This window comes from Fusarium oxysporum, chromosome 12 (genome assembly GCF_000149955.1).
Source record: "Fusarium oxysporum f. sp. lycopersici 4287 chromosome 12, whole genome shotgun sequence".
NCBI lineage: Eukaryota > Fungi > Ascomycota > Sordariomycetes > Hypocreales > Nectriaceae > Fusarium > Fusarium oxysporum.
The window spans coordinates 761,271-787,059 of NC_030997.1; the positions used below are offsets into that span (position 1 = coordinate 761,271).

At 48.8% G+C, this 25,789-nt stretch overlaps 11 protein-coding genes across 14 annotated transcripts; 6 read left to right on the forward strand and 5 right to left on the reverse strand.

The window, feature by feature from the left end:
* Nucleotides 1–60: 60 nt before the first annotated feature.
* FOXG_21149 (uncharacterized protein) lies at nucleotides 61–2,345 on the reverse strand (the record flags this gene model as incomplete). Its single annotated transcript, XM_018401478.1, has 5 exons — nucleotides 2,317–2,345; nucleotides 1,824–2,261; nucleotides 1,274–1,787; nucleotides 963–1,225; nucleotides 61–904 (listed from the first exon to the last, which is right to left on the reverse strand). Exons 1-5 carry the CDS (start codon nucleotides 2,331–2,333, stop codon nucleotides 61–63), a joined length of 2,076 nt encoding a protein of 691 aa, XP_018252581.1. The 5' UTR covers nucleotides 2,334–2,345.
* A 650-nt stretch (nucleotides 2,346–2,995) lies between these two features.
* On the forward strand, nucleotides 2,996–5,032 carry FOXG_13363 (uncharacterized protein; the record flags this gene model as incomplete). The annotated part of the gene is made up of 2 exons (XM_018393337.1): nucleotides 2,996–3,305; nucleotides 4,098–5,032. The coding sequence occupies 2 exons, from the start codon at nucleotides 2,996–2,998 to the stop codon at nucleotides 5,030–5,032; spliced, it is 1,245 nt and encodes a 414-aa protein (XP_018252582.1).
* An 864-nt stretch (nucleotides 5,033–5,896) lies between these two features.
* On the forward strand, nucleotides 5,897–9,577 carry FOXG_13364 (uncharacterized protein). Its single transcript, XM_018393338.1, has 3 exons — nucleotides 5,897–6,484; nucleotides 6,538–7,309; nucleotides 7,365–9,577. Exons 1-3 carry the CDS (start codon nucleotides 5,991–5,993, stop codon nucleotides 9,456–9,458), a joined length of 3,360 nt encoding a protein of 1,119 aa, XP_018252583.1. The 5' UTR covers nucleotides 5,897–5,990; the 3' UTR covers nucleotides 9,459–9,577.
* Nucleotides 9,578–9,676: 99 nt separating this feature from the next.
* On the forward strand, nucleotides 9,677–12,319 carry FOXG_13365 (uncharacterized protein; the record flags this gene model as incomplete). Of its 4 annotated transcripts, XM_018393339.1 has the most annotated exons (11): nucleotides 9,677–9,867; nucleotides 9,929–10,074; nucleotides 10,147–10,188; nucleotides 10,236–10,302; nucleotides 10,364–10,391; nucleotides 10,454–10,466; nucleotides 10,515–10,604; nucleotides 10,658–11,000; nucleotides 11,054–11,303; nucleotides 11,353–12,143; nucleotides 12,196–12,319. In XM_018393339.1, 9 exons carry the CDS (start codon nucleotides 9,700–9,702, stop codon nucleotides 11,288–11,290), a joined length of 1,134 nt encoding a protein of 377 aa, XP_018252584.1. In that variant the 3' UTR covers nucleotides 11,291–11,303; nucleotides 11,353–12,143; nucleotides 12,196–12,319. The 4 variants fall into 4 exon arrangements, with proteins under 4 accessions (XP_018252584.1, XP_018252585.1, XP_018252586.1 ...); XM_018393340.1 differs by lacking the exon at nucleotides 12,196–12,319 and having other exon boundaries at nucleotides 11,054–11,630; XM_018393341.1 differs by lacking the exon at nucleotides 12,196–12,319 and having other exon boundaries at nucleotides 9,700–9,867; nucleotides 9,932–10,074; nucleotides 11,054–11,630.
* FOXG_13366 (uncharacterized protein) lies at nucleotides 11,001–12,312 on the reverse strand. The gene is made up of 2 exons (XM_018393343.1): nucleotides 11,786–12,312; nucleotides 11,001–11,731 (listed from the first exon to the last, which is right to left on the reverse strand). The coding sequence occupies exons 1-2, from the start codon at nucleotides 12,173–12,175 to the stop codon at nucleotides 11,378–11,380; spliced, it is 744 nt and encodes a 247-aa protein (XP_018252588.1). The 5' UTR covers nucleotides 12,176–12,312; the 3' UTR covers nucleotides 11,001–11,377.
* Nucleotides 12,320–12,651: 332 nt separating the features above from the next.
* Nucleotides 12,652–14,997, reverse strand: FOXG_13367 (uncharacterized protein). The gene is made up of 5 exons (XM_018393344.1): nucleotides 14,535–14,997; nucleotides 14,409–14,489; nucleotides 13,734–14,362; nucleotides 13,494–13,682; nucleotides 12,652–13,446 (listed from the first exon to the last, which is right to left on the reverse strand). The coding sequence occupies exons 1-5, from the start codon at nucleotides 14,853–14,855 to the stop codon at nucleotides 12,732–12,734; spliced, it is 1,935 nt and encodes a 644-aa protein (XP_018252589.1). The 5' UTR covers nucleotides 14,856–14,997; the 3' UTR covers nucleotides 12,652–12,731.
* Nucleotides 14,998–15,324: 327 nt separating this feature from the next.
* Nucleotides 15,325–15,901, forward strand: FOXG_21150 (uncharacterized protein; the record flags this gene model as incomplete). The annotated part of the gene is made up of 2 exons (XM_018401479.1): nucleotides 15,325–15,433; nucleotides 15,483–15,901. 2 exons carry the CDS (start codon nucleotides 15,325–15,327, stop codon nucleotides 15,899–15,901), a joined length of 528 nt encoding a protein of 175 aa, XP_018252590.1.
* Nucleotides 15,902–16,054: 153 nt separating this feature from the next.
* Nucleotides 16,055–16,735, forward strand: FOXG_13368 (uncharacterized protein; the record flags this gene model as incomplete). The annotated part of the gene is made up of 1 exon (XM_018393345.1): nucleotides 16,055–16,735. The coding sequence occupies one exon, from the start codon at nucleotides 16,055–16,057 to the stop codon at nucleotides 16,733–16,735; it is 681 nt and encodes a 226-aa protein (XP_018252591.1).
* Nucleotides 16,736–18,581: 1,846 nt separating this feature from the next.
* On the forward strand, nucleotides 18,582–19,887 carry FOXG_13369 (uncharacterized protein). The gene has a single exon (XM_018393346.1). The coding sequence runs from the start codon at nucleotides 18,706–18,708 to the stop codon at nucleotides 19,597–19,599; it is 894 nt and encodes a 297-aa protein (XP_018252592.1). The 5' UTR covers nucleotides 18,582–18,705; the 3' UTR covers nucleotides 19,600–19,887.
* Nucleotides 19,808–23,233, reverse strand: FOXG_13370 (uncharacterized protein). The gene is made up of 2 exons (XM_018393347.1): nucleotides 22,436–23,233; nucleotides 19,808–22,386 (listed from the first exon to the last, which is right to left on the reverse strand). Exons 1-2 carry the CDS (start codon nucleotides 23,094–23,096, stop codon nucleotides 19,970–19,972), a joined length of 3,078 nt encoding a protein of 1,025 aa, XP_018252593.1. The 5' UTR covers nucleotides 23,097–23,233; the 3' UTR covers nucleotides 19,808–19,969.
* A 27-nt stretch (nucleotides 23,234–23,260) lies between these two features.
* FOXG_13371 (uncharacterized protein) lies at nucleotides 23,261–25,758 on the reverse strand. Its single transcript, XM_018393348.1, has 3 exons — nucleotides 25,157–25,758; nucleotides 24,767–25,106; nucleotides 23,261–24,710 (listed from the first exon to the last, which is right to left on the reverse strand). The coding sequence occupies exons 1-3, from the start codon at nucleotides 25,640–25,642 to the stop codon at nucleotides 23,779–23,781; spliced, it is 1,758 nt and encodes a 585-aa protein (XP_018252594.1). The 5' UTR covers nucleotides 25,643–25,758; the 3' UTR covers nucleotides 23,261–23,778.
* Nucleotides 25,759–25,789: the final 31 nt, after the last annotated feature.

A 25,789-nucleotide genomic window follows, 5' to 3' on the forward strand; every position in this document is an offset into this window, starting at 1 on the left:
AAAAGGATGATAATTAATAATTTAGCTGAATAACTCAATTTTCACTATAAAGCCATAGTCTTACATGTACTTGTATAATTCATCCTCTATATTCCATTCCGTGCCATAGCGTCCATTACTGCCACGAGACTCCAATGTCCCTTTTGAGCCGCTTTGAAAGGCATGTTGAGCTGATGGAAAGTAAGCGTTAGCCTGCCTAGTGGCAAACCGCTGCGAATGCTGGTTTCTGCAATACTCATCACGGAAGGAGCCGGGCCCAAGTTGCGTTACAGTTGGTGTTAGTTCAAGCGGTGCAGGGTTCGCCAGCCACTGGTGGATTGCCCATATCTCATCATGGGATACTCTCGCACGAAACAATGGGTCATCAAGGGGATGATATATTACTTGGGCAGTTCTCTTAATCCAGTGTTCCAGGACTTCTTTGTGACTTTTTGTTCCCTGACGTGCACTCAATTCAGCAAGGGGATAAATGCCTGTCGCCTTAAGCTCTTTCATTTCTTGGATGAGCCTCTTGAATTCCAGAATCGTTTCGGGGGGGAGCCGAGGGTTGTTCGGTTCAAAGTTTGCTGAATATTTGAGCACGACATCTCGACAACGACTTCCAATCCTGATAAGAGATCGCAAAAGGTCTCCCTCGAATGGAACGACGTGAACACGGCGAAAGGCGGATACATCCACTTCTTCGTCCTCGGTGCTCGCAGTTGGGCTTCTGTCAAATGGCATACCAGAGTTTCGTAATCGCGACAGCGCCTGTGGACGTCTAAACCTGGATCTCCACTGGCCGTTCCACGAATCCCAGTGCACAGGTTCTGGAGGGGGCACCGGGACCGTCAAACTGCTAGAATCGGAGGAGATGCCTAACTGCGCTCCGTCTACAGTATCTGACCAAAGGAGACATTTCGGGCTAAGCCAGGGTATCAACAGTTGTGTGCTATTGGAAGGGACTGTTGAAGGACACTTACCATTGGTATCCTCGCTGGAAATCAGATTTTGTTGAGTTGAATACGTGATCGCATCTAGGACACGAAAATGTTGTCGACTGGCTGCCAAGCCGTTCCAAAAGAATCGACATATTTAACGAGTCTCCTGGGACCACAGATGTTGACCAATCCTGCGGCTTGATAGGCATATTTGACCGCGATTGCATAACGACAAAGCGTCGGCGCTCGACCAGCCGTAGGCCTGGCTTGTTGTAGAACATCACAACGAGCAGCCGGCATAGACCCTGGGCGTGTCAGTAAGAATGCCCACTCACACCGATGCCGAATCATACTTCCCAGGTGTCACACATTTGGTATGGAAGGGCCATTTTGATCCCAAAGGGATTTTCAAATTCTAGAACCGGGCAGGTTGCGCCAGGCGCCCTCATCGCTGACTCTAACCTCATCACGATGTCGTGGAGCGAGAGCAGAATGCGAGTGTTTCGCTGGACGAGACCAATAATTTCATTGCAATATTGAACGACAGTCTTGATCCATCGCTCCAAGTGCTCAGTAAGGGAGAACAGTCTGACAAGCTGCGATGAAGCCGCCCCCACGGTATTGGTGATGGCGTCCAGAACCATGCTCGTCTTTTCAGCATTCTGTTCCATTAAGTTCAGGGTGTTTTCTTGCTCCGCATGTGTCAAGTTCGCAGCAACCACGAGTTTCTCGAGTCGTTCAGACCCAGCCTTGGCTTCGAGGAGGTAGGTTTCAATCTCACGTGAAGCGGTCTCCGCGGTTGTGATCAGGGCCTTCAAATGATCGGCAAAGGGATTATTCGTGGTATTCTTTGGTGTTAGACTCTCCCTATGCGACGTAAGATACAAAGAAAGATGTACATACTGACTAATTAACCACCAGTTCTGCATAGTCAACAAGGTGTTGATCGCCAAGATCTCACTCGTTAGTATTGCGCGAAGTTCATCCACTTCATGGCGCGCGATAGCCGACCAATGCAATCGCTTCTTGAAGTTCTGTATCCAACCTTGTTTACTCTTGCCTATGCAGTTTCCCGGGCCCAAAGTGTTGTCGTAACTCCTCATCTTTTTTTCGAAGTCTTGCAAGGGCCCGAGACATTGCAACGCAATCGCCCGTACTCTCTCGAGCCTGGCTTGCTCACCGACACGACTCGGTATTAGATGGAACGCCTGATGGCAAACCTTTGACAGAAAGTCTAACTCGATTGCGAGACGTTGGAAGTGGTGCGGCGCCTCTTTGTATGACTTCACCTCGACGACGATGCGTTCGATTAGGCCGGCGATGGCGATCAAGTCGCCGATACTACCTCCGTCAATGATCATATCGCGGGGGGCTGGGGGCAATTATGGGATGGTACCTATACCCAAATGACATCGCACTAAGTTTGGTAAGGATTGAACCTCCCAAAATCTGGAATGGCTGCTTAAAATGGCCTACAGAAGGCGACAATTTTACGCCGTTTCAGTGGCCGCATAGAATGTTTTTTTTAGAAGCAAGAAGAATGGACTTCCCAAGACCTGGCACAAGAAAATCATAACCTGATCGAGGGTTGGGGATATTGTAGCCAATCATTAGACAATACAGGGTGAGGCGGCCATTCTAGATCCAGAACAGTACAAAGTCGCCTGGATTGCCCCCCTCGAGATTGAAGCAAGAGCTACTTTGTGTCTGCTGGATGAAAGACATCACGTTCGGTTTCCCGTCAGCCGCAGTAATGACTATATTTTTGAAGCTGGTGTCATGGGTGGTCACAACATCACATCATTGTAGCGACTCTGCCGGCGGGTCAAGAATATGGCAACGGTTCTGCAGCCGCACTCGCCAGTCAGCTCAAAAAGTGCTTTCCTAATCTTTGGTTTGGGCTGCTTGTTGGCGTGGTGGCGGGATTGCCTAGTATCAGTCGAGGTCGTGATATCCGACTTGGCGATATTCTCGTCGGTCTTCCCGATGGTGATAGTGCAGGGCTGATTGCGTATGACCTTGGAAAGGAAACTGAGGATGCCTTTGAGCTGCTACATCATGGCCACAGTCTCGCAATGGCTGAGCTTATCGTTCGGTCGGCAATAGGGAGCATCAAGCTTCTAGCGCCTAAGGAAAGTGAGGTCTTCTTGCCATATTACGAGAACATTGCGAATCTAGTTGGTAAGACGCAAATAGCCCTGCAATTTGCCCATGAGGTCAAAGAGAAACACCCACATTACTCGATCTTCTGGGTACCGACACTCAGTGACGAAGGTGTTGAGTGTGCCTACGCGGAGATTGCCAAAAGACTAAGGGTTCAGAAGACCGATGACAGTGATGACGTGAAGGAGCTTGTTTGCCAGCAACTCGCATCAGGTCAAGCTGGTAAATGGCTCCTGATTGTGGATAATGCAGACGACCCAGATCTCATAATTGGAAGTGAACAGAAGCGTGGCCTGGAATAGTATCTCCCCCTGAGCGATAACGGCATGGTTTTGATCACGACACGGACTCTCCAGATCGCTGTCGATCTTGCCCAGCCAGACATGCTCAATGTGCAGGAAATGGACAGAGAAGAGGCCATTCACCTCTTCACAACATCTCTCATTCAGAAGCCGCAAACTGGCAACGAAGAACTGGTCCTCGAACTGCTCGCAAAACTTACATTCCTTCCATTGGCCATCACTCAGGCCTCTGCGTACCTCAACAAAAACAAAGCGCCCATACGAGCTTACCTGAAGCTCCTTGAGGGCGTTGAGTCTGAAGTTTCAAAAGTACTTGGTAGGGAATTTCGAGATAATACACGATACAAAGACACCCAAAATGCTATAGGAACAACATGGATTGTGTCTTTCAATCAGATCCAAAAGTTAGACCCTCTTGCGGTTGACTTGCTATCATTCATATCCAATATCGAACCAAGAGCAATTCCACAGTTTATCCTCCCTGTAGCACCACCTGCGGATTTGGGGTCGGCCATCGGAACACTTTGCAGCTACTCCTTTCTAGTTCGTAGAGAGGAAGCTGACACATTCGACATGCATAGCCTCGTGCATACAGCAACAAGAGATTGGCTTCATAAAGAGGAATGCGGGAGGCAGTCTTTCCAAGATACAATATCTCATCTTGCAGCAAGATTTCCAATAAAAGGTGATTTTAACTACACTTTTCGATCAGATTATGTTCCACATGCAATGCGGCTGTTGAGTCGCAATGGTCAGGAGAGGGGCGACGACACATATACTCTTCTCGAGAAGCTTGCTTGGTCGTTTACGCGCGATAGGCGATTTAAAGAATCAAGTGAATGCGCAGAGGAGGTATGCAAGTGGAGAAGAGGCTTTTTGCCAGAAACAGATCTGCTTCGGTTAAGAGCAGAGGCTACTCTTGGGATTGCATATGCTGATCGCCGACAATTTGAAGAGGCTACCGAAATACTAAGTCACGTCGTCAAGACTCAATCGGGAGTACTCGCAGAAGATGAACCCCTTCGCTTGGCAGCAGAACACGCACTGGCATCCACATACATGAACGTTGAACGAGTCGAAGATGCGATCGAGATCTTTGAGCACATTGTAGATGTCGAAAAGCATCTAGATGAGGAAGACGATGCTCGACTGTCGTCGAAGAAAGGACTGGCATATGCATATCTTGCAAATGGTCAAAGTGAAGAGGCTATCGATATATTACAGCACATCATCAAAGTTCGAAAGAGAACGCAAGATAATAACTTTGACTGTCTGGCGTGCCACTACTCACTCGGAACCGCCCTTTTGGGAAGTGGGCAGACTGAAAATGCAATCGAGATATTCGAGCGGTTGCAGGTAACTGGTATGGAGACACTTGAGGAGAGTGACCAATTGCGGCTGGCAAATGAACGCAGCCTCGGAAGGGCCTTTCTACAATTGGGCCGAATCAAGGATGCAGTCCCCCTTTTTGAGCATGTTATTGAAATTGAGAGGCGAATCTTGCCAGAGAATGATTCTTCTCTCTTGGCATCAGAGCAGGACCTTGCACATGCATATCTAGTTGACGGGCGAACACTAGATGCGGTCAACATATTGGGGCATGTGGTAGGATTCAACAGGAGGACACTGCCAAAGAACGATCAATGACGCTTAGCATCAGAGCGCGACCTGGCAGCTGCATATCAGAAAGTTGGACGGACCCGGGAAGCCATTGAGATTTTGGAGCTTGCTGTTTCGGCAAAAATCGACATACTGGCGTATAACGACCCCTATCGATAAGAGTTCAGACGCTTACTGCTAGACTGTCATGACAAACTGAAGGAGGCTGACAATTAAGATAACAAAAGCAATATTAAGACAACAAGCCCAACAGGACCCATAGGACAAGCAAACCGCCCAGCCAGCTCGCTTTTGGATGCTAGCGTCGGGCGAAGTGTATAAAACTTTTACTTTCCCTAAGCCATTACGATCTTTACTGGAGGTTTGAATTAATTATTCCTGCCGAGGGGAGACTTCCGTCCAAGCCTGTCGCTTTGTTAGGTAGTTCCCGGACAGTGAAAAGATTACAAACTCTAAAAGAGGATGTTAAGATAAACTTATTAAAGGGGCCCTCAAATTTCGGCTAACCCCCAGGGAGTAAGAAAAGTTCTAATATAAAATCAAGGTGCTAGAAAGATCTAATCTAAGGTCTACTAAATCCTTATTAAATTATACTAAATTTACCTGATACTTTTTATTACTTAGGATAGAGGTCCTAAATTTTCTTGCCTCCCCTTGCCAACCAACCTGAATCTTTCGTTACTTAGTATTAAAGTCAATCAAAATCCCAACTTTCTGTTGCCTCGCCTAGTCAGTCTGCCTTGATCAATAGTTTCATGCACCTAATCACAGTAGCACGAATGTGGCTTTTCAACCCTGTAAATGGACCTATGAGAGGCAAGTGGCGAAGTGGTGGGCGCTTATGAGCTGACCATGCAGAGACGTTGCAGAGCCTCGTCGAACTCTGAATCTCGTCACCTTGATGATGGCCATTATAGTCCTTCAAAACTGTGTATCAAACGCCTAGAACATTGAATTCGGACTCCATAATCATTGCGTTGCCAAAATGGTACGAACAGAGACTCTTCTCAGCGAGTACATCAATTTCAGCGATCAGAATGCTGGCTTGAGCGACGCAGAACTCACCAACAAAGAGCTCATGTTCTACGGCGCCGCGGCAGTCAGCCATCTCTGCAATGAACAAGAGCAAGGAATCAACATCGATGAGAATCTTCACCAAAGTGAGCGATTCCGATTCATCCGAGAACTGGATATAATCTCGTCAATCTACTCAATTGCCCCGATAAGCAAGAAAGCGGGGATCAAGTCAACGCCGCCCGTCATCGCCTGGTCTAATCGTCTTCAGACAGTTTTTCTTGGCTTCTGTTGCACCCGTGACATGAACGATGTCCGGTCTGATTTGGACGTACGCTTGGCAACGTCTGATGATATCGGATCGCGCTTCCATAAGGGCTTCTGGAACAGAAGTGAGGAGTTTGTGCCGCTTGTTGAATGGCTGATGAGAAGGCACAAGCTGGTTGTTTGCGGCCATAGCTTTGGGTGAGTGGAAGCCTTGATAGGTCGCCATATTTAATACTAATCTTGCATCTCAGAGGCGCTTTGGCGACTATCTCGTCTTACCTAGCCATGGTCAACCATGAGCCGGTTCCCAATGCCTGGGAAGAGAGACTAGGCGGCATATCCATCATCACATTTGGAGCACCTTCGTGTATGGTCGCTGAACCTCGAGGAACAACAGTTTCCCTTCAAATGAACCTGAGCGGCAATTTTCACCATGTTATCAATCCTCACGACTACGTTCCCTTTGCACTTAACGATAGCTCGAGGAAGTTCAAGCAGACCTTTGATGCTCTGAGAACACCGCTGGGAAATCTATCACCCACTATCCAAATGCTATGGCCTATTCTTGAGTACTTCTTAGACCTTTTGTTGCAGAATACGGGCAAGTTCTGCCACTTTGGGTGTATGTACTCCATCGCGGCTGAAGTGCCAGGGATCCAAAACTGTGTCCAGACTTTGCGGGTCAACGACATACCTCAGATACCCAGCGCAGGCCAGGTTGACCAATACCACAAGATGTCGCACTATTTTCATTGTGTTAAGAACTTTGTCGGCGCCAGACTTACACATCAAGCCTCATCAGAATTACATTATGCGGTTTCCGATGCCTCATCGATGATACTTCCGATGCCTGGAACGGTGATCAACTGCTCCTGTGTGGTTCACAGCGACCACTTGACCGTATCGCTCGATGTCGATACACCTGTGATGCAATATCTCTTGAAAGGAGCAACCTTCAAGAAGGATAGCCGGGAAATCCCTCTTACCATTCTTGGATTTCCTACCAAGTCTGATCACTATCAGGTATGTACTCACTTTTACATATCACTTGGACTTTTTAGCTGACATCTTTGAAAAGACTTCCGTCAAGCTGGAGTATCGAATCAAAGCCAACGACCCCTTTGAAGACATTGGAAAAGCTTCAATCGCCATTCAGAAAGGCATCACCCTTCATGATATCTTTGGGCGATCTACAGACATCGATGTTGACACGGTAAGATCGATGAGCCTGGACAGAGCTAGTCTGCCAGCTACATTCGAGAGTATCAGGTTGGCAATGATACGTGCGCTCGTTGCTCAGATGTCAAAGGTCCAGGCCCTCAGAACTGATAATACCTCTCGCGATGCTCATCCCCCAGAAGAAGTCATGGCGATTGTCGACAACATCAAAGCTGTTGTGGGATGCATAGACGGTCTGGTCAGCGATGCTAGTCCCCATCTTGTCTTCAGTCGCCTTGGGCATGCATTTACCATCCTGAAGGTGCTTTGGCCGAAGGACTTTGAGATTGGATCCGATTTCCATGCTTCTATGCCTGGAGCGTATGGAGATGAAGAATTTGACACTGGCCTTCTTCATGATATCCCTGCCGCTTGCCCTAAAGCTCTTAGAAGGCTTATTACAGATATGGTCATCAGCCAGAACGCCCCAAGCATTACCCGAGCTCAGCTTCTTGTCCAAAGTTGGGAAGCCGCCAAGAGACCAACATTAACGAAGCAATTCAAGAAGGTACCGACATTTGCTGGAGCGCTTGAGACATTCAGTCATGATCTATATCATCGTTCAACAGACCCCGCGAGGCGCACAGAGCAAGCAGTCTCCCAGTTCCAAGACGTCATGGGTGTCATTCAATTCTGTCATCTTGTTATCATCACTCAACTTGACGCGCCCTATGAATGGTACTGCAAGTCCACCGAGGGCCATCGGATCACCTCAGCTGCTTTGGGTGCCTTGCCGTCTTATTTCTCTGGAGCCTCGTTATTTTCCAGAGTCCTAGCTCTGGGGGTGGGAGCAACTTCCGCCGCTGGAATGGGCGTCACTGGTGGTATAGCCGTGTTGTTTGCAAGCACCAAGGTCATCAGTCATCTTCTCAACAAGCACAGAGAATATCTCGATCTGTCATTTCCTGGTGCTCTGGCCGTTACTTTACAGGCACTTGGCCTACCCATCGCCGAGTCCGATGACATAGTGGAGAAGACCCTCCTCGATCGTGTGAAGCAGGATATCGCAAGCTCACATACGCTGGAAACGATAGAGAAATGGAGAGTCAAACTCGAAGAGGGCTTGAAAGACTATCCTGGGGTAAAGGCTAACCAATGGTGCATCACACCTACCTTCTTCTGGCCTAAGTGGCTTTTCAGTGTTGCTCAAGTCGCCCAGCTCCGAATTCAGCTTTCCGGCAAGATCTGCATCGGAGTACAGGGCTCCACAGAAGCTGGTAAGAGTCAAATGCTTACTGTTCTGACTGGTGCATCTGAGGACTACTTCAAACCTGGCTCCAGTAGTCTTTGCAGAACTTTGGGCATTCAATCCTACGACTCCAGTAACCTTGGAGCCATTTTCCTCGATAGTCCCGGTTTTGACGACCAAAAGCCAGAGATCAAGTATATGGCGGATGTATTCCAAGAGCTGTTCGCCATTGTAATCATTGTGATCCCAATGGAACGAACACGATCTGAGGCCACCGAAAGCGCCTTACGCATAGCTATCAAGCTGCTCTGCGACCAAGAAGATAAGCGCCCACTGCGGATTCTGCTAAGCCAGGCTGATGGTCTGGACCATCATCGCAACAACAAGCAGAAGTTTAGGGACACCCTACGTGATGTCAAGGAGCAGTTCATGTCCAGATTCAGACAAGAGCTAGGCGAGAACTTCACTACTTTCAGACAGCAGCCGTTCCACGATGGAATCGTCTGCAAATCGGAGAAGCTGGAGGATATCGTCAAGCCGTTTTCGACACATGCCCAGATGACTTTAGATGGCATTGGTGCGTTAGCAGATTGTCCTCCCAAAACACCGTGTAAGATTGAAAGAGAGAGCCACTTTGAGAATTTGTGCGAGTTGGCTGATGCGGGAGAGATATGGGACATTGAGTCGCTGCGCTCCTGGCTTCGGGATCTTTCACCCAGCAGCGTGCCGATGTCGAGTGGTCGTGTGCGGGTATACTGCGATTAGTTTTGGCAGATAGTATTCCCTCTTTTTGAGTAGCTGGATTTCTATGATAATTATATATACGATTTGCTTCCTTTGAGACATCTTTGTCTCGCCTAAGACTGCCTGCATGGACCCCTGTTTGTCTGTTGGTTGCAACATCCTGTATACCCACCTTCCATATTGGTTGAGTAGAAGAGGCGAACTTGGCAGACATCATCTGATGTGCCCCGCGGTGTTGACTTCTAAATGCCGCACCCAGATCATGCACCATGGTACTTGGACTATTCATCCTTGGTCATTAATATTGATCATCATGTCTGATACACAAGCCAGTGACAAGACGGTTGATCAGCCTGCGCCGACAACAGGCGTCGCATCCCATGAAGAAGCTCCCACGGGGCTTCTTCCCGGTCAGCATTGGACGGATACAGTAGGCCTCTGACATACACCCACCCTAAGCATTTCATGGGATTAAGATTTTGACGTACCAGGAGCCAGACCGCGACGACGACGACGACAATGACTCTACACTGTCGGACAATGCTAGCTCAACGGCTTCGCTCTCATCCGATATCTTGCGTTACCGAGAGATCAATGGACGGAGATACCATAGTGAACAAGGCGATGCTCAGTACTGGTCAGTCGTCATCTCAGCGGTCGCGGGGCACTGCCATTCAGTCCGGCGCATCGCAGCTAACCCGTTGTCCAGGATTTCGAATGACAATCAAGCCAATGAAGCGCTGGACATCAAGTAAGGAGTCAGTGTATCACATCAGTCGCTCTGCTTAAAATTTCCAGTCACCATGTTCTGATTCTCATGTACAACGACAAGCTCTACAAAGCGCCGTTGAAAGACGACATACAGGTATTTTTCAATTCGCATGATGTGACTTGAGCCATTTGCTGATTAGTCTGCCTCGGTCAAGGCCGTTGTAGATATTGGAACAGGCACAGGTAAGAGTCGCGTCACTGTCTCCCCCATCGATATCGACAACTAATTGACCATGCTTGCGTAGGAATTTGGGCGATGTATGACCCTCACGAACAGTCCTTAGAACCACTAGCTTACATTAACAGGGACTTTGCCGACGAGTTTCCCAACGCAAAAGTGGTAGGAACCGACATTTCCCCAATCCAGCCAGGTTGGCTACCACCAAACCTTGAATTGTTAGTAGGACATCGAACACCAATATCGTTATACTGACACACTGACCCTTCAGTCAAATCGATGATTGTACCCAGGAATGGACTTTCAAGGAGAATTCACTTGACTATGTACACATGAGATTCCTGGTCGGCAGCATTGTCGACTGGCCCGGACTGTTCAAGCAAGCATATAAATGCCTGAAGCCAGGGGGTTATATCGAAAGCCATGAGGCCTCGCCTTGCATTGGCAGTGACGATGACTCGGTGTCTGAAGATAGCGCTATGGGCCAGTGGGGTAAGATCTTTATGGAAGGGGGCCGGAAACTGCAGCGACCATTCTCTATTCTCGAAGATAATGTCCAAGTTGAAAGCATGAAGGAAGCAGGATTCGTAACCATTGAGGAAGAGGAAATCATGGCATGTATTAAATCCTACAATTCGTCTAACTCATAGATTCTAACCAAAGCCAGGTGCCCATCGGCGGATGGCCTGAAGATCCCAAGCTCAAAGAGGCTGGTCAGTATTTCCAGGCTGCAATCCTACAGGACGTCGAAGGCACTCTAATGTTCATCGCAAACCTACTGGGGTGGAGTAAAGAGGAGATCCACGTCTTTGCCGCCAGGTACCGTCGTGAGATTCGGTCAAAGAAGGTCCACGGGTACTTTCGCGGAAAGGTGGTTTGGGCGCAGAAGCCACTTGACAACTAATAATCTGACTTTGGTTCGTCCTGCAATCTACGTAGTAGAATACATGTTTATTTCCATTACAGAAGATAGGTCCCGCTGTTCTCGGAGCTACTCGTCGCCAGTAGCAAACTCTCCCTTTGCAATCTTATCGCTAAGCGCCTTGTTGGGAGTAAAATACGATGAGAAGTCGTCCCGCTTTTCCAGTAACAAGTCCACCACCATTCTTCCAAAGACAATTTCGCCAGCTGGATTCAGATGCGTCCTATCACCTTCTCCCCAGTTGTAACGCTGTGCGTTCTCATTACCAACGGCGTTGACGTAGTCAGTGCTGGCTTTGTTTAGTTCGAGGTATTGGGCGCCGACATCCCCAGCAGCTGCAATAGTCTCGGCAGCCCATTCCTTGAGGTTCTGGACGACCTCTCCGTTTTGGAAGGTGCGGCGCGTGAGTGAAGTGATGAAAATCTGGTGCGCTTCTTAGTACGAGCGAAAGATTTGAAGATCAGATAGGAGACTTACCGGTGTTCCGCCAGCCGCTTTGATCTGATTGCCAATGTCGACCAAGTTGGCTTGGAACTCATTCAGCTGCATGACCTTCTGATCATTGTGACCAAATTGAATGGTCACAACAGGCTCAAATTCGGCCTTTGCCGCACTGATGTCTTTGATGAGAGTGTCCCAGCGACCATTAGACTTCCAGGATACGGTAGTAGAGCCACTGACACCTCGATTGTCGCCTTTGGCTGGGGCGTTCAGGTACGATAGGAGTCCATTACCCCAACCGCCATCAACGGCGACAGTTGAGTCACCGATGAGGAAGAATTGTGGTGGTTTCGCAGCTTGGGCAACAGGACTTGACTGGACAGAGCCAATGACGGTGAGTACCAGGCCCGCAAGAGGGAATCTCATTTTGACAGTTTCTCGTTCAGTTCTAGGAAATTCAATAGTAATAGCAGCCGGAGCATAGAAGGTCCTGAACTCTCTAGTGAAGCAGAAGCACTATTCTCGTAGATAGGTCAAGATTACCTGAATATCTCTTTTCATCATTCAGCCCGGTACTGGCAGCTTATATCGTGCACAGTACATCATAGACCAGGGTTATGGTGTAGCGCATCTTCGCGGGGTCCGGTACTTTCGGGGCAATGATACCACGAAGTCGCATATGAACGGTGTATACGTTGATGTCGCCATTCCTTGTCGATGCATCGGAGTGAGATATGCCGCGTACCTATCTGGAAAGATCGACATTAACTTATTTCTCAGTAGTGGAAGAGATATTTCCAGCGGGGACCCTAGCTGTAGATCATGGACTGTTCCGATATTACTTGGCGGTATGGGCTACCCCTGCTGCAGCGGTCCCATGAACGAAAATGGCAACTAAACATCACTGGAAAGTTGACGAAATTCCATAAACAAGGTTTATACAATTGATTCGAGGTACAGAACTCCCCCCATCATTACCACGTCAAGCCCAAAGTACATCTGTAATCTCCTCAAACAAATTAGCCGCCCAAATTGCATCATAGTCAAAATGTGGCCGAGATGATACACTGCTCGCCTCCCTCTGTACAAGTTGAGTGCTAGGTGCGGTCAGATTATCCAATATCTCAACATGCTCCGCTTGCCCTTCATCGTCCGATAGTTTCTCGTCCAGCTCAATGACCCTCGGCAGACCAGCAACACTTTCCGATGCGCGACGCTTGCGAGGCGAGTACAGAGTTGTCGCAGACAAGCTGTGTATCGGCCCGTAGGCCAACCTCTTTATCCCCGCGTCGTGAAGAATAGATGTCGGTAGGTCTAGCTCCGTTGGTGGTCTACCAGTTATCAAGGCGTAGTCGAGGGAAAGTCGAAGGCGCATGTACTGGCGCGTGATGAATAGCTCATCCCAGTATTTCGTAAGACTCTTCGATAGTGGCGACAATTCTCCCTCTGCTCCAGATGACTGCCGACGCCCTGGTGCTTTCGAGTGTGGACGTAGTGGTAGCTGAATGGGTGTTGACTGGACGATCTGAGTGATCATTCTACTGATATCTTCAGCACCTTCAAACCGTTTGCTACACAGGTGCATTGCTTGTGCATGATATCTCGTTAAAACTTGGTCTTCGTCGGCTTCAAGGTCCTTGGGTGCTATCCTCTCATCAATAGAGCTCAGCATAAGCGGATACGCAATGTACGCGATGCTGAACAAGGTTAGATATAGCAAGTCGTTTGAGAGCTGGTCACCTACGCAGATATAGGAAGGTGTTGAGTTAAACCTTCTTGAACAATGAATCCCACTAGCTTCGTTGTCTCTGTTGTCGCATAACTTATATCCTTGCCGATATTCCGGAGTACAGTGTCGTCGACGATATTGATCCCTTTTTGTCGCTGTTCAATCATCATAGCTTCATGATTCCCAAGAGCAATTTGGGCAGCGCTACAATTATCGTTAGTGGGGAGAGCAAGATGCATAAGTTTTGCCACTCACTAAGCATATATGTATACGACGCTTGATATGAGCGTTGTCGAACGGTGCGCCCCCTTGCCATTAAGAAATGGATGGAGGGCTCTGTCTGCCTCTTTCTTCCAGCGGGCGAGACTACTCTTGGCGGTTCTGATCTGAGAAAGGGTTTGCTCGAAATTATCCAGCGAGTACGTGATGTCGAATGCGTTTGGCCCATAACAGATGGAAAGAGTGTCTGTCAGAAGAACGGCCAGGCGACATTGGTAGTTTATGATATCTGCTAGCTGGCGCTTGGTCCTAGAGTCGTATACAGCAGAGGTTTCTGCTTCATCGGCAAGATCCTCAGGAGTGATTGGATCTAAACTAACATTAAAGCTGGACGGCGTTATTTGTAAAGGTTTTCGAAGACCAAGAGTCAAGACTCTATCTCTCCAGAATAGAGACCACCATAGCCGCTTGTTACTCTTCTTGCGCGATATACTTGATCCAGGAGCTTGGAAAGTGTGAGCTTGCGCAACGATGGCGTTTTGAATGGCGATAGCGAGCCAAGTGCTTCCTGCGTGTGGTTCAAGAGCTGAAAATTGGAACGTCAAGAGCAAGGCCGCCTGGGATTTTGTGAACGCGTCGCTCTCGACCCCAAGGTCAAACAACAGCTCGAGGGGGTTAGTGGTTATGCGCGACTTCAGTGAGTTTACGTACTTTGGCTCTTCTATAGAAGATATTCCGCGCCACTTTCACACTTGTATATCCGGCATTTTTAAGCACTACTGGCGATACGAACTGTCTCTTGTCAGCCATATCTCGCAAGACTTGGTTGAGCCTTACCGCAGATGCTGCGAAAAGCATCGCTTGGAAAACGAGCAGGGACATTGGCCTCCCTTTTCCATCACCTCTCTCTCTCCCCATGTACATATCCCAGAATTCTTTCTCATCTACCAAAGGATAGTAGGGATGTAAGTACAAGAAGTACTGGTTGATGAACTCTTCTTGGACCGTTCGTACAGGCAGGTGAAAGCACCGACTGAGTTCGAGAAAGTCAACATCTTGTTCAGGGAGGACTCTAAGATCCGGTAATACTAGAAATGGCTGTGTTGTATACAGGACTTCAGACTGAGAATATGCCGCTGATGGCCTGGGCTTCGACATGATTGATCCGATCTGCGAAATACTGTGTTCTATGATCGAACTCAAGATTGCCTAGAAATGAAGTCCTACGTATATCTTGTGAGAGGCAAAGGCCTTGGCGTACTTTTTTGTCCTGGTTTGCAGGGTTTGAGTAATAGTCCGGTCATCCGTATGACCGTAACAGCCCTCAACATGAGCTGAGCGTTATCGGAGTCCGGGAACCAAACTTCCGTCTCCACTTTCATCTGCCGAGGTGACTCCACTTACTGACACAGTGGTCTCATCAGCTGATACCTTGCTGCCTCAGGCCTCTAGACCAGCCTAAGAAGGTAAACGGCTTAAGCTCCTCAAGCTTTTCCAACCTCAACGAATCTACCGCCATATGCTCAACGAAATCTGCCACGTTAGAATCGTTTATTCTGTTTATCAATTACCTGCTAACTTGCACTCTCATTCTGCATCTTCCTGAACGTGTCTTACCACGAAAACTATGAATACCAGATCAAACTACTATTATGATCATTACGAGGGCCTCTTCTATGATGATGGCATGGTATTTGAAGATCCCGATTTTGCCGGTTGGAATTATGAAGGACAGCGTGAGCTGATGGCTATGGATTAAGGACGAGTAGAGGGTTACCCTACAAGAGAAGTCGTTCGAGATCGAGCCCAGAACTACTCAAAAAACATCTTTGCAAGCTACCATCACCTCCCATTCGAAATTCTTCACTCGCATGCCACCTCCGGATCCTTACACGTCAGATATGAATGTAATCCCCCGTTCCGGGGTGAAGATTACTGAAGTAGATAAAGAGGTCATGTTCCTCATCCTAACGTTGTGGAAGGATGACTGGGGGCTTTTTATAGCGCGCTTGCCGCTTGTCGTCGATGAACTAGAGCGATTGATGCAGGCAGACTCCAAAGCAGATGCACTCATGTCGGCTCATGCCGCCAAGATACTTGGTAATATTGCTATTATAGCACAGTGTCTGAAGCAGCTGGAGCTGTACCAACCATGGGCCACCCAGTTTGACCAGGTTATTCAAGCTAATATTGATTTGTACTGAGATGCTTGGAGTAAGACGCGGGGCAATTTTAGGCAATCACATGAGGCCTTCCTGCGGAAAGAGTTTGATGAAGCAGCTAGGGTCGCAAAGCCGTCGGGTGGAAAATTTACCTATCCGTATAGCAAACGCCGTACCAAAGAGACGGTAGATACCATGCGCCGAGCTGAAGCGAACCGGGATATCGTCTGGGCCAAGATCGACCAAGTCACACAAAAGCATGTCACAGAATTTGAGAATACTTGTGTTTACGAGCTGCTTTCACGACCGCGGACCCTGCGAAGGACGGCTGAGTGGGTTGAGCTTGCAAAGACCGACTCGAAGGCCGAGTCTATTACGAATCGAGATCTGTGGGAGCTCAACAAGCCTCCTTCGAAACTGTTGTTGGACGAGCCTGCGCAAGAACCTAAGAAGTTCAAGCCGGAAATCAAGTCAAAGACCAAGGTCAAGACCAAGGGTGATCCGACAGAGCCTGCCACTGCCGAGGAGGCGACCCTGCCGGCTGAAGCCACCCAGCCCAAATTTGCTGTTGATGCCAAAGCGCTCAAGGTGTTCCGTACTTTGTTCTTCGATCCCGAAGTAACAACGACTCCTGGCTTGATCCCGTGGAATGACTTCCTCTATGCCATAGCGGCGACTGGCTGTAAGATTGAGAAGCTGTACGGCTCGGTCTGGCAGTTTACTCAGACTAAGCTGGACGCTGAGCGTGGTATCCATTTCCATGAACCGCACCCCATGGGCAAGATTCCTTTTGATACGGCTAGACGACATGGACGACGATTGACGAGGACTTATGGATGGCATGGGGGTATGTTTGTACTGTTGGAAAAGTCCTAGAGGTTTAAAATGTTAGGGTAGACTTTGTTTGGATTGTTATAGAGATCTAGATCTCGGTATTGTCAGATACCCGCTTAATGTCTTGTCTAGGCTCGTTTCCAGGCACAATTGTTGAGAATGCAAAGAAGGTGCACTTGGCCCTCTTTCTGCAAGCATAAAACTGAACTTGTGAAATGCAACTTTTTCCACGGAGACAGAAAGAAGTGATGTGCGATTTCTGCTATTATTTATTAGAAAAAAAGTTTTTAGTCAGAGTTTTGCATAGTAACACAAGATCTCAGCCACTGGTCTCAACTGCAAATAACACATCCAACTCACAACTTATGAAGTTTTTACTCTGAGATCGAGTGAATTGAAGTTGTGATTTCATTAAGCAAGTACTCACCCTAGAGCTACAAGACGTACTCACAGCTGTGGAGCAGAACAACTCTCTCCTGTAAAAACTTTTCCTTGGCACCCGCTGTTAGCGCTCTGCTAGGGTAGAGAATTTTTGCAGGCTAAAATGGCAGCAAAAGCAGCTGTGGGGCTAACGGGACCCTAACAGCTGCCTGAAGAAAGGGATTCAGAGAGTTGACCTTTCTTCGCGACGAGTGTCTGCAACGACATTGAGCTTCGCGAGCTCTTGACACCGCCTTCGGGCGCTACTTCTCACGTGTTATTTGCGGCTTCTTCTTACCCCGACATTCCGGCTTCGCGAGCCTTCGACAATCCGGGCTCTGCGCCCCTCGACTTCCCGTACGACCGACTTCTGCAGCCCTGGCTGCCCAGACGACATTCGCGGCATCTTGCCGCTCGACATTGAGGGTCATCGCACCCTCACCCTCACTCACCTGCAGCTTTGCGCTGCCTCGACCGACCTCTGCAGCTTTTGCTGCCCGAACAACACCAGCAGCCGCTAGCTACTCGACTTCTTGGGCCCTCTGGTGCCCCCCTTATCTCGACGCACGGGCCCCAAATGGCTCGCTGCCCTTTTTGCAGCTTGGAAACTGCATGACCGATCTCTGCAGTCGTGTACTGCCCAGAGAACCTCTTCTTCTTTGCAGCCTCGGCTGCCGCCCGGAACACGACTGGGCTTCGACAATTTGTCTCACTGGCTGAGACCACTAGACAAAACCGCTGGGTCGAAATGGTACAGAGCTTACCTGGAGACCGTGGAATGAGGCGACTACCTCGTCCACAGAGCAGCGTTCTAGCCTCCTTGGGGTTTTCTCCTGCAAGGGTTTTCCCCAAGGATGCACGGTTCTAGGGTTGCAGCTACTGGCGATCTTAGGGGATCATGGACTTCCTGCCTCAGGGTATGGAAAGCTACTTGATCTATCTGTGCAAGAGAATTCTAGGCTGGAGAGGAATAGTTCCCGCTGACGGGATGACCTCTTGAAAGTAAAGCGCCTTCGTGCCGATGATATGCTGGATGAACTAGACGGAATCGCAGTTGCATGGGGATATGTCCTAAATCACCTGCTTTGACATCCAAGATGATGTGCTTGAACCTACCGTAGGGCTGGCTACGAGTAGGAAGGTGCCCTCGGGGGAAGGAGCTCGAGAGGCTCTCCGTTGATGCGAGTGGACATGGCGGGTATTCTAGGAGGAGTCCAGCGCGACAGCAATTGTAGATAGTTTAGCTCAGCACGTCCTGTGCTCCAGTAGGAGACTTTTCGGGGCCTTTGGCCCCCCGGACGAAAAATATACATACATACATACATACAGCTGTGGAGCAGAAGCAGAGCTGCTATCCAGTTAAATCAGCTCGGCCTCATATGCATCAACCCCTTACGGTTAGACTAGAGCTCGAAGTCTATTAATAACAGCAAGAAGCTTGCTCAGGACTTTGATTGGTGCGACATGACACGTAGATCTCCGCTACTTACGATGAACTTTTTACCAAATGATTCACGAACTGGAAACTATCAGCATGAACATATCTTGCGACATTGATCAACGAGAATGAAAACGACAACCCATACTACGCGATGGAGCAAGCGAAATGTCTATATATGATGAAGAAGACGGCTGATGGGCACGGCCTATTTGCCAAAGAGCTCATCAAGGCTGGGACTCGCATCATTCACGAGAGACCGATTCTGACAGTTTCACAAGCTGAGACAAAGACAAAAGCCGAGTACAGATGTGTTGTTGATCAAGTCGCAGATCTGAGCGACTCGGAACAACAGCGATTGATGGATCTGTATCACAACGATAAAAAGCTGCGCGAATTCTCATTCCTTCAGGGCCAACTATGTCCTGGGACAGATCTCGACGCTGGTATTGTCTTGGCCAAGTTCTATACAAACGCGGCGAGCATCACATCCGGAGGTCTCGAATGTGGCTTGTTCACCATTTTCTGTCGCATGAATCACTCATGTACACCCAACATATGTTGGGTATACGATGAGCCAACGGGTTTCATGGAAATATACGCAGTGAGGGACATTGAAAAAGACGAGGAAATCACCAACTCATACATCGAAGTTGCAATATCCTACCAAGCCAGAATGAAGGAGCTGTCGAATTGGGGCTTTCAGTGTCAGTGCGCCGCCTGTGAAGGGCCTGATGCTGCTAAGCACGATGAGCGAAGACGTAGGATTGCGCAGATCAAGGATATTCTCGACATTTATCAGGATTCTAGAAAAACAGATGATGCACCGAAGTTCGCTGAGATTCCAAAGACAGACCTGGAAGCACTGAAGCTCGGCGAGGAAAGCCTCGCGCTGTTATCGGATGAAGAGCTCGTCGAGCAACTGGGTGTCATGTATGGGCTGTGTGCCAAGTTTGCCAAAGGCGCTGGGCTATATGACTTTGCGGAGGATTATGAGGAGATGGAGTTTGAGATTTTGGTAATAACGACTGGGGACTTTGTCGATTGAGTTGAAAAACGTTCTAAGGGATCAAGGATAATGGAAAGCCATATTATTCGGAGCTACGGAGTTTGAAATGGCTTACACCCCGCATGAGAGTTCACAGAAGAGTTCACGGAGCATCGCTTAGAGCGGCTTCCAGTAAGGGTCTTCCCTTGGCAATGGAGAGCAAGTCTCTTCATAGCCTCACGCCATTGCGTGTTAGGTGCCGTGGTGAGGATCAATTCATGACATTATCATAGTACAGTACTAAATTACACGTGAAAAGAAGTCTTTGGAAGAACATCATTTTGTAGAGTTTTCGGAGACAAAAGAAAATGTACCAACAGAGTGACAACGGTGGAGAAAATGAAGGAAAATGGAGAGCTTCCAAGTCCTCTTACTCACAACCAGGGCATGTCCAACACGCAGGATCATCCCAGATAGAGTTCATAGAAGGATCCTTGTCCATCTCAAGCGGTATGGGCATACCGGTCAAAGCAAGCTTATAGACCGAAAACTTGCATCGATCATCCTTATATCCAGAACCCTTACATCCTGGATAAGCTCGACAGATAGCAGCACACCTCCGAGGACTAGCCTGGGCGTACTCTGTATAAACACTGATCAAGTTTGGGTCATTTCCATCAACCCAACCACCTCCCATATAAGCGTTGTAATTGCAGATAGTGCCGTCAGGAGGGTTTGCGACTGGCTTGCACTCATCGCCTAGAGTGTATGCGCACATATCAGGAGGACCTTTGGGAACTGAATCAGGAACACAGGCTTCACAGTCGGTATAGCATCGGGTATCCAGCCAAGCCTGCTTCTTCCAGTCGTTTTCTTCGGCGACAAAATTCTCTTTGAGTAAGGGAAGTTCAGAGAAGTAGCATCGGTTTTCAAACTGTGAGTATCCAGCGGTCAAGCAGAGTGGATGGCCTTGACAGATGGCTATGCATTGCTCGACTCGGTCTTGATGAGGATATGCCTCGCGAGTCTCTAACCAGAACTTTCTGCTGGTGAACTTGTCGCCCCATGAGCAGAGAACGTCTTTGGGGTAATTGAAGCGATCAAAGTTACACATCTCACCGTGCGTGTACTTGCATGTCTCAGTTGGAGTCTCAGAGGCAGTGGTGGTTTCTGATGTTGAAGTGGGATCTTGAGTAGTCGATGTTGCATCTTCGCTCAAGGATGTAGAGTCTTCGGGTGCGTCGCTTGATGTATCCACAGCAGGGACTTCAGAAGATGTGTGAGTTGTTTCAGGCCAAGTGGTGGTGTCTTCGATGAAAGTTGGCCCCACGTCAATGCTTGTCTCTGGTCGAGGCGGTCGGATACTCGTTGGCCGGGTGCCTGGCGTGGGCTCTAAGTTTCCAGAGCTTGTCCCTGGGTCAGGTAGCCAATGAGTAGTGTTCTGGGGAACTCGAGTGGATGGCTCCGCGATGACAGTGGTCTCCGATTGCACTGGAGCTTCAGTAACGCCGACGGTGGACGTTGTGCGGGATGATGATGAATCACCACAGAGTTGACAATTGAAGCATTCTAACTCAGACCATTCTAGGACACGATCTGGATCTCCACTGGTCCAACCGGAGGCCCTCAATGGCTCAAGGACAAAATTGCAGGGGTAGTTCTTGTTATCGTTCACAGCAAATGCGAAACATCCATCGATGTAAGCACAAGTCAACGCGCACTTCTGGATATCCATGCCTTGCATGGGATATTGTGAGAGTGGATAAGCAACAACATCAGCATTGGGCTGGGAACGGTACTTGCAAATTGGCTCTAAAGGCTGTGGTGACTTCTGTCCACAAAAGCCGGGAGGTTTGTAACCATCAGGGCACACTTCTTGAGAAGGAATCTCGGGTCTGGTGAAGCCTGTCGTAGTAGCGGGAGGGGTGTTTGTGTTAGTGGTCCCTGGCTCAATGGATGTTACTGGATTGGTCGGTTCACTAGTTGGAGTGGATGGAGGTCTGCCGGTAGTCTCTGAAGGGCTGTCGCCATCTCCAAAGTCCAGCTGGAATTGATCGATGTTGTCAGGTGTCACCTGATTGGAAACAAAAACCGAGTCGACGTATATCAGTGCCAGTCCATTACCTGTGCAAGACAATGAGATGCCGAAGCTGGCGCTTCGGGAGTCAGCAATGACAGTAGTGAGGACTCTGTTCCAAGAGACGCCAAGACCACCACTGGTGAATAGACCCATGGTGTAGAACTGGCGATTGCCTAGGTAGGCATTGACACTGCACGCCTGGCTGCCTCCAGCAGTGATGACGACGTAGTAGAATTGAACAGTATAGGGAACAGTTCTGCTTGGAGCAAGGTTGGTAAGAAATTGTGAAATACTCGCTAGTCCTCCAAAAGCTCGCTTCTTTGAGTCAGAAGAAGAGCCCAATGCAACGCAGCCATTATCAGAACTTCCGTCTGCCTTGTAGCAGTTGCCATTGCGTTGCTTGGCCTGACCCTGAGCATCGAAGCCCAAGATGCCACTTTCTGAGTTCGGGTCCTTGATTGCGAATCGTCCGTTGAAAACAGCATTTGTGACCACAATATTTCCCTGAGATTGTGTTGCCGTAGGTCCTTCAGTCAACGAGCCACTAGGTGCCTCCGTCTCTTGGCTGAAAGCACTCCCGGATGGTGATGGTGACCTTATGGGCACTCCGGATTCTTCGGTAGAAAACGTAGAGGCGATTAAAGACTCAATGCCAGAGGTCTCAGCAGATGCCTCGTCCGTGGAAAGTGTTGAAATGGTCTTATCAGTCTTGGCAGATGTTGTCGTAGGACCTAGGCCATTGAGCCTACCGTCAATGCATTGCTCGGCTATCGACCATTGTAAGTAAGGGACAGCAACAGATACATCAACGCTTACCTCTATACACGTTCAGAGACACCGGTACGCAGCCAGATGGCTTAGACGCGAAGGTCATGTAAACCTGCCCATCAGCAGGGGTCTGGCAGAAGGAAGCTCCGCCATTGGGCAGCGAAGGATTTTGGAAGCGCAGTAGTCCTCCTTCACTGCTGAAAGTTGTCGAGATTGCATTATCACTTGATGAGGATGAGGCTTGGAGTTTCTGGTAGCCATTACCAAGGTATGAAACTGGAACACCACTCTCGAAAAGCCGACCGTTGCCAAGAGTGAACACAGCAGCAAAGGTGCAGATGTCGGGATTGCCGTCACCGACAAAGCCACCAAGATCGCGCTTTGTGTTATCGCCAGAAGGACTGACGAGAAGGATGATACGCTGTCCGATTGGCTCAAGCATAGCTGAAGTGGATGCGCCAGAAGCGGCCGAAGAAGCGAGATCTGGATCTTGAGCAGTAGATGTCGATATCAGTCCGACATCTGTAGTGTTTGCAGCTGGGCGCGGGAGATCGGTCGCAATTGATACTGGGGCGAGGTATGTCGAAAGGTAGGTAACGCACCACGTCGCAGGGTCTTGGTCCGCATACTGGACGTCTCTCACGTCAACGGCAGCAGCACCACTGACAATGCCGCTGAGCAGCGCAAACGCTCCAATATGGCCCTTCATTTTGACATGAAAACGGCCACGGTCGAACGGAAGAATCGAAATTTTGTTTTTGCAACGGTGCCGACTACGTATAAGATCCAGGGCAGACGGACCGAGCGCAACTAAGCAATGCGAAATGTTGGTGGCGCCGATATGGCCTACCCGTTGAAATGATAACATCGCAAGGGGTCCTTAGTGACAGACGCCATCATTCAAATTCAGGGTCTCGATTGCGATCTCTGGATCTAGAGTCATTCTAAGGCTGAGACATTTGACCCGAATTAGTGGGAAAGCCGTTTAAAAGAATATTAGGCGCGGCCTAGTTATCCCTTGCTTGGGCGACAGACTGCTTAGCCAGCCACTTTCAACGCAAGGAATTGTCTGAACACAACGAAATGGAAAGGTCTCATATTTATGGAATAAGAAGGACTTTACCGTAATCTCATCAACCAGGTTTAGGGAATTCTTTGATATGTTACAACTTTTGGCATAGTCACAGGCGGAAAGGGCATGTCACTGAGCAAGGGAGAAGAGAAGATCCACCAGGCTTATGCTTATTGACCATGCATATCTTGATGACATTTCAGTTATTTAGGCATAACAAGATTCAGTTGCATTGACATTTGGGAAGCATCGGAGTTTCGGCCCTTCCGACCATTTTACCCAGTCCATCAATGACATCTGGCCTCGCTGAAGAGACTTTCTAGAAAACATTGCCCTTGGTCTGTCTCATCTCCGAGACCTTCAAGTTCCTGATAAGAGCGACCCAGATAAACGATAATGCCATAATGGCCGTTCCAGCTGCCAACATTCGGGTCTGCGCATACCCGTATGCCTTCTGAATAGCGATGCGCTCAGGCGTGCCCCTAGCATAACTCAATTGCGTAGGGAGATCTCCGTAGATAGCATCGAGGTTCTCAAGCGCACTGGCGGGCAGGTACATCTTCAATGCCTTCTCAAAGGTATTCGTCCAGATGGCGCCAGAAATAGTGTCGCCGATGCTGCCACCCGCTGTGCCAGTGACGTTCAACATAGCCAAGGCCGCAGCCACGTGCTGATGATCGACAGCGGCAAGAACGGCCAGTTGCATGCAAATTGTGAAAACACTTCCGCCGACAGAAATGAAAACCTGACACATAACTAAGTATCCCACGTAGCCAGTTGGGCTTCGGAAGTAGATCATCAGGCCTTGGGCCAGAATATAAAGCGGCACGCCGACCCAGAGGAGCCACTTGAAGTATCCGGTCTTGCGGATACTCCAACCCACGATGAACAACAGGAACCCAGACACAACATTAAAGGTGTTGTTGACGTAACCAGCCTCCGCAACTGTCAGATAGTTGACGACTTGCAGGAAAGACGTGAAGTAGTTGTTCCAGCAGTAATACGAAATCTGATAAGTAAGATCGAGGAGACAAGCGCCGACAAGAGTTCGATCAGTCAAGAAGTGGAACTTGAGGAATGGTACGGGCGCAAAGTAAACTTCGTTGAGGGCGAAACCAACAAGAAGGATGAAGCCAACGATGATCATTGCGATGATGTATCCAGTTGACCACCCGTGAGGTGCCGTGGAAGCGATGGTGAACGGGAGGAGGAAGATGATCAAGCCAGCGGCGAAAAGGAACACGCCGAGGACTACAGGATAACGATGATTAGCTTTGAGGAAACTTGTAGCTACGTGTTGTACTTGCCGTCAAATTCGAGCACATAGTGCCAGATGCTCTCTTTCAATGTGCGACCACTAGCCTTCTTGGGTAGAATATTCTTCTTGGCTTTTCGCAAGTTGATCTTGAGAAGAAGATACAAGGGCGCACAGACGACAGGCGTGATGAAGGCAAAAGTGCCGAAACCCCAAGGCCAACCGATGTCAGACAGCATTCTGTCCGAAGCGTAAGATCCAGCAAAGGCAGAGATCATGTAAGGCGACGATGTGAAGGCATATGCCAAGGCTCGGTTCTTTAGATTGGTAGCATCGGCTGTCACGACATCGATACTGTAGATCAGACCCGTGAAACCGACCGAGTAGAATACCTGTAATTACCATTAGCTTCTATGGTCAACATGTGATTTCTGTTACGTACATTGGCGGCACAGTAAGTCGACAGGTCTTTGGCCGTAGCCATCAGAATCAAGCCCAATTCGCAGAATCCCACCATCAGAAGATAGCCCTCAGCTCGGCCCCAAAGATCAAGGAGTTTGGCAAGGGGGATGAAGACAGCGGCAGTCATTGAGCTCGCGACAACACCAATAGTGTTGAGAAGCGAGTGCGAGCCCCAGGCGCTAGTAACGTAGGGCACTAAATTACCGACGGTCGAGCTTTGAAAAGCATTGAGAAGGTAAACGAGCCAGATGAAGATGAAAAGGCAGATCAGAGATGACTTGGTCCATACAAGGGTGATGGCCTCCATATCTTTGACACCTTCGGTGACATCCTCAGCGGGGAGGGCATCATCAGGAACAGCGGGGTGTCCATCTTCGGGGTGAGGGTTCTTTTCGTGGTCTGTAGTCGTCGTGATGTCCTGAAGATCGACATCAGAGGTCTTGTTCGACCTGTTCCAGAAGCCCATTTTGGCGGTTCAAGCGAGAAAGAGGGAATTAAGCTTGAGAACTTTAGATTTCTTGACGAGAAAAAGGGTTACATTAAAAAGAAATGGCATGCTGTATCCCCCCGGCATAAATCTTCCGACACCGGTGGATCAAACAACGAAAAGAAC